The following is a 12,092-nucleotide window of genomic DNA, read 5'->3' on the forward strand; positions in this document are numbered from 1 at the left end:
TGCACGTCCTTACAAGAATACAGTGACACACAAAGTCATTCTCCTTTAGCTGCCAGATGATATCTGTCTCCATTCAAGACTCCAATGCCTAGCTTTGCATCTGGTCCATGGGAGAGAAAAATTCTCTTTTGCTTCTGTATGTGCAGCTGTGACTGCAGCTGCCAAAGCAGCAGAGCAGGTGGCCTCAGACTGGGGCAGTTTTACCATGAATCATTTAGGAAAGGGAACCACAGTACTGTGTATAGTCCTAAAAAAATCAATTTACCCATGCACGAGGCAGCTGCTTCTGCAGAACTTGCTGGAACTCATCCAATTCTGTGTCTTGTATGATTTCCACCATCTTAGACTAACTGGAAACTGCTGTAAGCAAGGTCCTGGAGGATTTGAGGACTAATTTGATACTTTTGGTAGATAAACTAAAATAAAATTACTTAATAAAATAACTATCCCAGAAGATGCTGGTGAAATGATTCCTAAGCTACCTTCTAATCAAGGGTAGACACAGGTTCAGCTATTTCCAAACTGCTCTCAGTACAAGTTGTTTTTTAACATCGTAATAGTGTGTCCGCAGCCAACAAAAACATTTGTCCAACATTTCATTCTGTACCACTCTCCACAGTGCTTTCACAGGGATGTACAATCCCTTAATGATGGGCTGCACTTACCTGTTTTCCTGGTAAGTGGACAGGTAGTGTTAAGGAAAATTATGCAGTAGGGTGAAAAAGAAATAGAGCCAGGAATCTGAGTAGGCTTGTGGGGACATAAATCTTTGTAATGCAGCTGCCTCTTAAACAGGTGAGAGCAGAAGTTATGGCCTAATGGATAATTTAAGCTGCAGTAGTTCTGTAACTGGAAGGACACGATGCAATCTGTAAAACAGGGAAAAAGTGAAATGAAGTAGAAGAATGGAATGGATGTAAGAAGTGTTTTACTTGTTTTCTGCTGGTATGTGGCTTTATAAGAGTATAAGGAAAAGAAGGTGAATATGTTTAGAACAATGAGCAAACAGGAGGGAATCCACACAACCCACAATTTCTATGTCATTGAGTTGTTTTGCACATCACACAGATGTGATCTATTTGCTTCTTATCTATGAGAAGGTGAATGTGAGTAAAATCCCCATGCATTCAGTATCCTACTGTAAGAAAATAAACCTGGGTATTTTCAGTTAAGAGATGTGTCGAGGAAGTCAGCCTGGACCTGTTTTTTAAGTGATGAGATAGAAATTATATGTGTGTTGGATAAAGTGAGAACAGGGACACGTTTCATGGGAGATTCTTGGTTCAGCCAAGCAAAGTTCAGCCTAGCAAAGAATTGGGGTACAGAACAATTTCATTTATTCTTTATACATCACTTTTATATTTATATAATCTCCAAATATAGATATAAATAATATATATAGTATAAAACTGAGAAACTGAGAGAAAATTTGATCTTGCTCCAGAGAAAAATAGAATTAAGAAAGGTTTTAATGAATCATGGGATAGGCACTATCCCTTCAGTCTAATGTTGAAGGTTCAGTCATTAGTCTTTCATTTGCTTTTTCCACTACTCAGAAGCCTGTATTAGGATTCTAATTTAGTTTGCTAAATACCACATATTTATATGTAATATCACATATCTAAAATATCTCTTTTACAGATATATGAGTTGTCTCCCTGGCTTGCTGGTCTTTTTCTGCCATCAGTTAAAAAGGTGAAGTCCTGCATAGATTTTGTGAATGGTCTGTTAGCAAAGGAACTTGAAAGTCACAAAGGAAAAAGCAAACTTGATGAAAATCAAGATTTTATTGATTACTATTTGGATGAGATAGATAAAGTGAGTACCTCTGAACTTCTCTCACACTTCACTAACAACAAGGGGTTTTAAGTGTTCCTTTGATTATAATGATGTCTAATAAAAATTTAGAAGGGTATGATTTCTCCAGGTGGTTTACTACTTCGTTTGTGTGCCATTACTTTTGTTTCAATTCATACCTACAGACTAAAGGAGATCCTGAGGCTACTTATAATGAAGTAAATTTGATCCAGACTGTTACTGACCTCTTTGTAGCAGGTACAGAAACGACAGTCACCACTTTACTGTGGGCATTGCTCTATATGGTGATTTATCCTGACATTCAAGGTAAGTACATCCAAAGAGGTCTGCAACTCTAGCAATGATACAAGTTCAAATAGTGGTAGTGCCTGTTCAAAGAAAAGTAGAGGAACTAATTATTAAAGTATGAATCAGGTGAACTGCATTCATTTGTTTCTTGCTGCATCCTTTCTAACATACAGGGAAATCATTCCAGGTTTTGTTTTTAGGAGATCTACACAGAATGCAGGATGTGATTAATTTAATCAGATGGAGGACTTTAGCCTCAGATGAGATAAACTGTTCCATTGCCCCTCCACAGACAATAATGATTAGACTTTCACTGAGAAGTCTTTGGGCCATCCTTTTAAATCCCTGACTCCTACTCTTTGCTTGTCTCCTGGCCTCTTGTGGCAGAAATAAAATACAGTCTGAGGTTTCTAATACGTGGGATTATTCCATCAAGCTTAAACTTTCAAGCAGAAATATCTACACATGAATAGATAGAAAAAACCATGGGGATGTGTAGCTTGAAAATGTGTGCTTCTAGTAATGATATTCACAGAACAGAGACACACATTGTCAGAGTAAAATGACTGCAAAAAAAGAGTCAGAGTGTGCGAGACAGAAAGGATTAGAAAGTACAAAACTCACTTTCAAGCCCTCATATTTGAGAGCTTAAGCTGAGTACCAGGCACAGCAGGAGCCTGGCAAGTAGAAAATGGTGGAAGTGTTGGGGAGAAAGGATCTCCCACTTTTGTTACCATCAAAAGACTTAAAACTTGAGATTGGGTTGCACATACTGAATTTTCACATGATTTTTCATCTTCTCAGGATATATTAACACATTCTTAAGTTTCATGGGGGTAATTCTAATTGCAATGATAGAGTCTGTAGTATTAGTAAAAAAAAAAAAAATCACAAATTACCATTTCAGCTGGGATTTTAAGTAAAAAGAAGTAGTCCTTGGGAAAAATTAATTTGTATAAGTGCTTCCCAAGGCAAGTAATTACAGAATAGCAGTTAGGCCATTTGTAGATGACAAGCAAAATCTATGTGTTTCTAAATGAAGAACAATCCCTGATCAATTACTAAATTGTTCCCCTAATACACAATTAATATTTTTTTCCAGTTGACTCCCTGCCTGTAAAAATAAATATTAATAAAAGTCTTTTTATAAATTACCTTAGAGCAGTAAATATAACAGGAACCCACATATTCTTACAGAATGACCTCATCTGCTATGGTTATTTTAAAAGTATATGTGCAACCTATAAACAACCTCAATGTCAAATCTTATTCAGGTCATCTGTATGGGGATTTGAAGGCATTCTTTTTTATAAAGTATCTTTTTCATCTGCTTGGATGCCATTCTGACTGTAAAAACAACAGGAAAAATTGTGGCTATAGAGTTTATAGATTGACTGCTTTATATTTAAAGCTGAATATTCCTCCTTAGAGAAAGTCCAGAAGGAGCTGGATGCTGTTGTGGGTCGTTCCCATGTATTTTGCTATGAGGACAGGAAAAAGCTGCCCTACACAAATGCTGTAATTCACGAGATCCAGAGATACAGTAACATACTCTTAATTGCACTGCCCAGACTGAGTGTGAAGGACACAGAGCTGCTGGGATATCGTGTTCCAAAGGTACAAATGTGCTGCATATTTGAATGTACTTGATCTTTGGTATGTGAGATGATTTTAGAAAGGCTTTTGAGGTTTTTCCTGACTGTGGACATGACCTCTTGTTCCAGCAGTGCCTCTAAGGTATGACTGTCTCTGTGGATGGACTTTCACAAGGAATGGTGTGCTTTGTCCTAAATATTAGTAGATTCTATAGTCTTAGTTTTTGTTGAAGCCACTGGTCCTTTTTTTCAGAACACCATGGTTTTAGCAAATATTGACTCTGTTCTGGCTGATCCTGGGAAATGGGAGACACCTGATCAGTTCAACCCAGGCCACTTTCTGGATAAAGATGGAAACTTTGTAAACAGAGAAGCATTCTTACCATTTGCTATAGGTAAGTGCCCTGAATGGAGATTTATTTACTCCTTGTGAAAACAACTTCAGATCCATTCATTCCCCAAAATAACTGGGAAGGCACCTACAAATGGGCGTATACAAACTGTTTCAAAGATCTCCAAGAAGAGAGAAGTCCAGTTGTACATGGAAAAGATTGGAAGAGAAGGAAGGACACATAGAAAAGTCTTTCTTGGAAGACAGATCCAGTTTCTTTCTGAGAAGAGATCCAGCTATCAAAGCAGTAGCAGGAAAATACATGGTGCTGGGAAGACTGTAGATGTTAACTATGCCACGCTGGTGACAATTTCTATAATGTCTTGCTGCCTGCTGTAAATACAGATCAAAACGTTTTGTGGAAATACAAGCAGCCTTTCAGTTAAGAATCATTAAATGACAAAATTAGGAGAAAAGGATAAAATCTGCAGAAAACAAGCAAACAAGCAAAACCCGAAGCAGGTTAGAAAGGGAGGCATGATAGAAATCCTTTGGCTGATTGCCTTTTCTCTTTCTTCACAGGGCACCGTGTATGTATGGGGGAGCTGTTGGCAAGGATGGAGCTCTTTATTGTCTTTTCCACCCTGCTACAGGCATTCACATTCACCCTGCCAGAAGGAGTGAAGGAAGTCAACACCAAGTTTGTTTTTGGGAGCACAATGAAGCCACCTCCCTACCAGCTCTGTGCCGTTCCTCGGTAGGAAATGGCAGATTCGGGGAAGAGTTACTCTGTAAAACTGCTTCTGTACGTGAATTCCTTTTTACATGTCCTAAGACTTTTGCTTTCCTCTTCATTTCGTTAATCACTACCCTGAAACATTCTTGACAGACAGTTGCATCCTGAGGATAATAATTATAAAGGGCTCTTATTTTGTTATTTTTTTTTTTTCTGTTTGGAAAATATTGGTAAACTTCTCCTGATGTGTAACAAATAAAGACATGAAGGGGAGAATTAGAAGTGGGACTTATTTATTATCAACTGGAAAGAGGTTTTACAGAGAAAAATCTTGAAGCGTGGTCTGTAAATTGGAAGGCTCATGAATAAAGATTCTTCCTCATAAGCCACAGTTGCATTTGTGGAGATAGGCTCAGAGGTCTTCCAGTCTGTCTTGGGATATTAGTGGGTGCAGGAGGTAAAAGAAGCTCTCCAAGGAAGCTTTCAAGAGGCAGACAGTATGACCTGAGAAAACATTCCCTTTGAATGATATGGTTTTCTGTTGAGCAAGCTTGTTGTATACAACTCTATTGTTGTCACTTGGGAAAACAGTTCAGGGTTTCACTCACTAAACCAGGTAGCCTTTCAACCCTTCAGATGAAAACAGAAGAGTGGCTTTATCAGGCAGTTGTGGAGAGCTTTTCATATCACAAGCAAAGAACAAGGACTGGAAGACAAATTACAACAGTGAGCAGTCACAGAGTGTTGATAATTTATCCTTTTTTATGAGCCCATTGGTTGCCAGCAACATGAGAACATCTTAATGCCAGGTAGTCCAGTAATTTATTCAGCTTCATTTATTCTTTCATTCTGTTGAATGGATTCTTTATCACAGTTAGATGACTTCACTTAGCACACCATGACCAAGAGCAGATTTGGCACTCCTGAAGAATTCTGGAAGCCCTTTATGAGCCAGGTGCCTTAGGACTTGGCAAAAGTGGATGTTTTTTGCTGGTTTGCTTACTGGCAGTTAACAAGGGATTCTATTTTATGGCATTGGGATACATTCTTCTTGTATGAAGTACAATTTGGATACTGCATGCCAACACGGGAAGGATTACTTTTATACTCTGATTAGCTGACAGTGCCATCTCCAGGACTGACATCATTATCACAGCTGTATTTGTTTCAGGTGCCTCTGCCCACCTTGTGTTTCAAAGCACCCCAGTCTAACAGGCAGGGATGTGCACACAGGATGAATCCTGGGTTGGCAGTTTCTTCCCTTGCAGGATTACCTTTATGGGATGGTTCTACCCATGTCCAGCATGTTCTGGCAGGTAGGTGATTAGTATGAAGTCCCCTCATGCTGGACCTGCAAACATCCCCCTGGCGGTAGCTCCACACTGGTAAGAGAATGATTCATTTGTATCCATCTGGATCCAGGAGGAGAGGCAGCAGTTGCTCTCCCTTAGTAGGTTAAAAATCGCTAATCCTAAAGAATAGCTGGTAGATAGTGGTGAAGAAATGCTGCTGCTGCTTGCATTAAGTAATTATTAAGAAAATGGAGCCTTGGCTATCTCATAAATACATTTTCTGTCAAATAAAGTAAGATGAATCCCATGCCTCAGATCTGAACTAACCCACAGTCATCTTCCTTTTCCAGTGTGACAGAAAAATATTCCAGGCTGGCTCCAGCTGAACACTGGTTAAAGGTGTGAGACTTGGGGAGTGAAGGCACTGGGGCTTAACTTCCACTGGATAAAAATGACTTTCTCTGATGACAAATAATTTAGATGGAAAATCTTCTAATATCTAAAAGAACAGGGAATGTATAACATTGATTACAAATTAAAAGTTCTGATAAATTGGGGAATTTGAAGCAGAGTTTGTGAGATTACACTGGAGACCGGGCAGGCAAAAATTATCAAATTTCTTTTCAAAGAGAATTTTATTTTCCCTGTTGAAGGAGAGAGATAAATTAGAAATGATTGTCTTGAAAAAACCAGCTTTTTAGTGTACACAAACAAAGATTATGTGGAAACCTACAAACATCCCTTGGTTAATACACATTAACCAGTTATGCATTAGTGGTAAGAAAGAGCTGTGGTTGGAGGCTAATTGCCCTCGAGGTTTGTAAACTGTGGGCTGGCCGACTCCAGGCTGTTCTTTCTGGACAAGGGTCCTTGTGTTCCAGAGCCACAAAATCTGGAAAGATTTTCTATCCCAAACTCAGCTTTCAAGAAGCGAGCTGCTGCACAAGTCTTGGCAATTTTCTAAGAGGATTAGTGAAAACATGTTTCTTTTACAACTGCTTTGCTCCCAAGGGATGGGCAATTTTGACAGGGAAGCATTTCAGTCTGGATCTGTTACACAGGACTGCAATGGTCATTGTTATGTGGTGCCCAGAATCTCTCTTGTGAGGTTTCCATGGTTTTGATTGCAGCATGAGAACTCCCCTGGTGCTGTGTTTGTGGTTCCTGCTGGTGTTGAGGCTTGGCAAAGAGCCTTGGCTGCAGAGTCTGTTTTCAAGTTCCCAAGGATCCACACTCGTGTCACGACTAGTTCTTGCTGGGGCTCTTTATTCTGGTTGTAGCTCAAGATCCCTACTAGGTTTCCCACATATTTTTATTATTTTTTTTAATCTGTATGTTTAATACTATATGTACTTTCTTTATGAATATGCATTATTTATCTCACATACTTTCTGATGATTTTCTCAAAATATCCTATAGGGTATCCACCTTATGTCAAGATTGAACAGGGAAATGCAGAAGCAGACAAAACCCTCCCTGAGGCTACCTACTGCTAACAGGTTAGGAAAAAAAGTGAGGTCATATATTAATCCAGTCATGTTTTCAATTACTTAAAAAAGTGTAACAAATTTTGCTTTTTGTATTAAGCATTAGATAGTTGTATATGTGTCTTAAGATAAATGTGGGCTTTTAACTTCTATCAGCCTTGCCATTACTAGATATAACGTGTACATGGAATATATACAAACCAATTTAAAAACTCCAAGATCTAATATCCACTTACATTTGCCTGCTTAATTTGTATGTATGGCTATTGCTTTTCTAAAAGCATTCCTGGAGTATTTGTAGGAACACATACCATTCAAAATTGTCTCAGAAAAACTAGATGGAGAATTTATGTGTATTTACATTGCCTGGAAAACCTTGGCCCCAGTCTTTTAAGACACCATTCCTACAAATCCTGTGATCCATACTGGATAAGTATAACCTGGATGAGAAGCAGAAGAAGGGTGTGCATCTATTAATATGCTGAAGCATGAGAATGTAGTAAGTGGAACCAAAAGGGAGTGGTTGATATTAAAGAGGGAGGGTTAGAGGTGGGAATAGTTATTACATGAATTCAAGCTCTTAAGGAAAACTGGTTTAGCAACCAGCCTTAAAAGCTTCAGCAGACAATTTTGAATAAAGGCAAGCTGGTAAAGGCAGACGCTAAAATGTTGACCATAAGTCAAGCTCTTGTAGCAGTGGCTGCATTTCTTCTAATTACGCAGTTTTTAAAGTTGCAACGAGCACGGAGACAGTTTCCTCCTGGACCAGTCCCTCTCCCAGTCCTTGGGACACTGATACAGCTGAACTTTCAGTTTAATCGCGATCTCCTCATGAAGGTACTTATTTTCAGATACTCCTAATTGTCTAAAAGTCTTTGTGATTTCTCCTTTCTCATGTTGTTTGCTATGTGAAAACATCCTCTCCTAAAACTGCTGTAACTGTTAACTGGCCACTGTGATATCACACTTGGTTTGGTTCAGAACTGCCGGTTTGATTGGCAAAATAAGAAAAGGATATTACAGTGTAAAGTAGTTTGCCAAGCTAAGAAACCTGGTATTGGAATTTCTGAATGTGTGAAGGTCATTCTGGTGTTTAAACCTATCCCCTTTTAACACTGATTTTCACTGAAATTCATGTGAAACTTGATATCCTTCTATCACCCCTTGCCACTAAATTTGATGACTTCATGTGAAAATTGATATAATTTAGGATTAAATACATCTAGGGATCGTATATCAGATTTGGAGTTAGGGAAAAAAATACAATTAAAAAAATTACTTTCACAGCATGGATTTATAGCTCTTTTCTGTGACTCTCTAGCTTGAGCAGTAAATAGATACCTACCTGCACTCTGTGTGTATGAGCTTGTTAATATGGACAGGATCAAAAACAGACAGGAGGAAAACCAGAAAGTAACTGGTCCAGTCTCTACGAGCTAGTTACTCCTCTCACAGTTCTGTGTTCTTTTGTGCTACTTTACTTGTACCAATGATAGAAACCCTCTTGAAATAAATTAATAAATAGAAATTACCCTTTATCCATGAATCATGGTGAACTGAGTCTTGGCTCATATACAGTAATAAAAGGTACATAATGTTTCTTGACATAGGCCTGTGGCTCTGAAAAGTGGGAATATACAGGTGTTTCCAGCAGTGAATGCTGGAAAAGCCATTCCTGAAAAATGATAATTATAGTCTGGTGGGAAAGATGGAGAACACCACTCCACCTTAGGGCTGGTCTGGTAATCAGTGCAAAAACAGGTTCATCCTCTGCTTGCAGTGTGTGGGATTTCATCTGTGCTTTCCTGGCTTCTCTCCCATCTCCCATCTCTAGCTGGCAAAAACTCATGGCAACATATTCACCTTATGGTTTGGATGGGCCCCAGTGGTTGTACTGAATGGATTTCAAGCAGTGAAGGATGGCATGACCACGCACCCTGAAGATGTTTCTGGGAGGCTGGTGTCCCCTTTTTTCAGAGCAATGGCCAAAGGAAAGGGTGAGAATTTCCTGACATAAATAGTGCACAGAAGTGTCATCTTGAGAAATTGCAGCTCTTTTGTGGCTTGTGACCACTTTCAGAGGTAGCACAGAGGCAGGGTTTGTCTGTCAGGAATGACTGCCAGGTGAACTGCAAGGTATAGAGAGGTGAAATATCTTTTGGAAAGTAGCAGGAGGAAAATACTAGCAAGAGGAAAAGGATTCCTAATACCTTCTGTGGAATATTCACTGGGGCAGATTCAGAGGTGACGAGATGAGGCAGTGGTAAGTTGTGCCACAGAGAAATGGAGGAAAAGCAGGAAACAACCCAAATCTTTGTCCTGGACAAGCTGCCTCCCACTATGACATTTTCCACCAAAGAGTGAGCTTGACAGTGGGACCTTCTTCCCATTCCCCTCCTTTTGTGAGTATCTTCCTGCTGGCACAGTTGCACCTAGACGTTCAGTGTGCTTCTGTTTCAATCTTGCTGTAGGTTTCATACCACCAACCACACTAGAAATTCCCAAAGCCTGCCACAAAGCCTAAATACCGAACTTTCCTGCCCTGCAGACAGGAACTTCTCTCCCTGACCATGGGCAGTGACTGTGGACTCTTTCCCCTTTTCCCTTCATGGAGAATCCTTACCCTGATTCAGGTATAGCACAGAGTGTGAGACAACCACTACAAAGAGCATCTAGAGAAGCAGCTGAGATATCCTGAGATATCTGGTTGTCTGGGATCAAACTTAATCCTGCAAGTCATCTTATTACCCAGCTGAGTTTGCCCATTTCAGCCCTGCCAACATGATTACAGGTCACAGCTGTTCCTTGGTGCCTTTGTGTTCACAGGCAATGCAAGAGTATGATTATGTTCTGTGGCTTAGTAAATCCTTTAACGTAGTCTTTGTCTACGATTAATATTAGAATGATAAAGAGCTCTTCCTTTAATGGATGCAGGAATTATGTTGGCAACTGGTCACACCTGGAAACAGCAGAGAAGGTTTGCTCTGAGGACTTTGCGCAACCTTGGTCTGGGGAAAAGAGGTCTGGAGCATCGAGTTCAAGAGGAAGCCCACTACCTGGTAGACTTCTTTGCAAGTATGAAAGGTACCTCTGCAGTAAATATCAATACATTTCTGTCATTAGTCTGATGTCTTTAGTGCATGAACTTCTCTGTCCTATCCTGAAACTTAGGGCACAAGAGAGTGCGCAGGGTCTTACAACATCTATATGGAATGGACTGAAAATGCAAAGCCCCCAGTCCCTCTTGAGTTTTCAAGGAGACTATTCTTGCTCAAAATTATTAACAAAACTACTAAAATTGAGAAGAAAAACTGGAGCTTATATATTATCTACATTATAGAACACCCTAAGTGGAAATGGATCTCTGAAGATGGTCTAGTCTAACCCCTACTCAAAGAACGATTAATCTGAGCAGGTTTCTTAGGGCTGAGTTTTAAATATCTGCAGCAATGGAGACTTCAATACCTCTCTGGGTAACCAGTTCCACTGTTCAGGGAGGCCTCTAGTAAAAATGTTTCTTGTGTTTATACAGAGTTTAATGTATTTACATTTTTTCCTGTTGCCTCTTCTGATACCACTGAGAAAAGTCTGGTTCTATGTTCTTTATACCCCTCCACCAGGTATTTATACATATTTAGATATCTCCCTAAGCCTTCCCTTCTCCAGACTAAATAGTCCATCTCTCTCAGCTTCTCTCACGTCAGATACTTCAATTCCTTAATTTTCCTTGTGGCCCTTTGCTCAACTTGTTCTAATATGCTGATGTCTCTCATACTGGGGTCTCCAGAACTGGAATCAGCACTTCAGCTGGGTCTCAGTGCTAATGAGAGGGGAAGGATTACATCTCTTGGCCTGCCAGCAATTCATTTCCTAATGCAGCCCAGGATGATGATGTCCTTTGCCTCAAGGGCATATTTGGTGCTGGTGCATAAAGAGGCAAAATCAGTGCTGATGAATTAAGCCTTGTAATGCCATTTGCACACACTCTGTAAAGCACTGACTAGAATCTTGTCTTCATTACAAGATTCTGCCATGATCAACCCAGTTGGGATCATGTGAGTTGGATTTCCTAATGCTGATCATTATGCAAAGGCACAACAAATCAGGACATGCTGTGACTAGCATTGTATCAATTAAAAATAATTAGATTGAGCCCAATCCTGTGGTTTAAGAGCTAGGAGAGATTGGCTGTTGGGCAGTTGCATCAATGCATACACAAATAGAGATTTATGGTCATATATTCCAGAGTCACAAAATAGTTTTCTTGGGATTAGGTTTCAAATAACTGCTTAAAAATTAGTTATTATATTGTTGACACAATCGGTTGAAAGGAGTTTACAGCATTTTATGTTCCTGGAGGTTGTACGTCTCTAGCAAGGTCAGACAAAACACAGTAGCCTTGGATGCCTCTGTGTCCTTGCTGAATAAAGCTGCCTCTCGTCTTGCTCTTCTACCCTCAGGTTCCCTTTGTCCATAGTGTTCTCAGTCATTCCCATGTCTGAGACATATTTTGATTTTGCCAGAAAGCAAATTTGCACAGAATTT

At 39.6% G+C, this 12,092-nt stretch overlaps 2 protein-coding genes across 6 annotated transcripts in view; both read left to right on the top strand.

Annotated features, from left to right (window-relative positions):
* The window catches only part of LOC103625195 (cytochrome P450 2J6), an 11,764-nt gene extending 4,202 nt beyond the window's left edge, over positions 1 to 7,562 (top strand). The window contains exons 5-10 of one of the 2 annotated variants that reach the window (XM_017726995.1): positions 1,642 to 1,818; positions 1,983 to 2,124; positions 3,536 to 3,723; positions 3,955 to 4,096; positions 4,615 to 4,789; positions 7,480 to 7,562. In XM_017726995.1, the coding sequence (XP_017582484.1) occupies positions 1,642 to 1,818; positions 1,983 to 2,124; positions 3,536 to 3,723; positions 3,955 to 4,096; positions 4,615 to 4,789; positions 7,480 to 7,504 (849 nt within the window). In that variant the 3' untranslated portion in view covers positions 7,505 to 7,562. The other variant, XM_017726996.1, reaches the window with a different exon arrangement.
* Positions 7,563 to 8,133: 571 nt separating this feature from the next.
* Positions 8,134 to 12,092, top strand: part of LOC103625134 (cytochrome P450 2J2) — a 36,462-nt gene continuing 32,503 nt past the window's right edge. For 2 of the 4 annotated variants that reach the window (XM_017727002.1, XM_017727003.1), the window contains exons 1-3: positions 8,135 to 8,384; positions 9,382 to 9,544; positions 10,482 to 10,631. In XM_017727002.1, coding sequence (XP_017582491.1) covers positions 8,214 to 8,384; positions 9,382 to 9,544; positions 10,482 to 10,631 — 484 coding nt within the window. In that variant the 5' untranslated portion in view covers positions 8,135 to 8,213. Of the gene's footprint in view, positions 8,385 to 9,381; positions 9,545 to 10,481; positions 10,632 to 12,092 lie in introns of all 4 variants that reach the window. The other 2 variants (XM_017727001.1, XM_008644536.2) reach the window with 2 other exon arrangements.

Source organism: Corvus brachyrhynchos, unplaced genomic scaffold (assembly GCF_000691975.1).
Source record: "Corvus brachyrhynchos isolate BGI_N302 unplaced genomic scaffold, ASM69197v1 scaffold162, whole genome shotgun sequence".
Lineage (NCBI taxonomy): Eukaryota > Metazoa > Chordata > Aves > Passeriformes > Corvidae > Corvus > Corvus brachyrhynchos.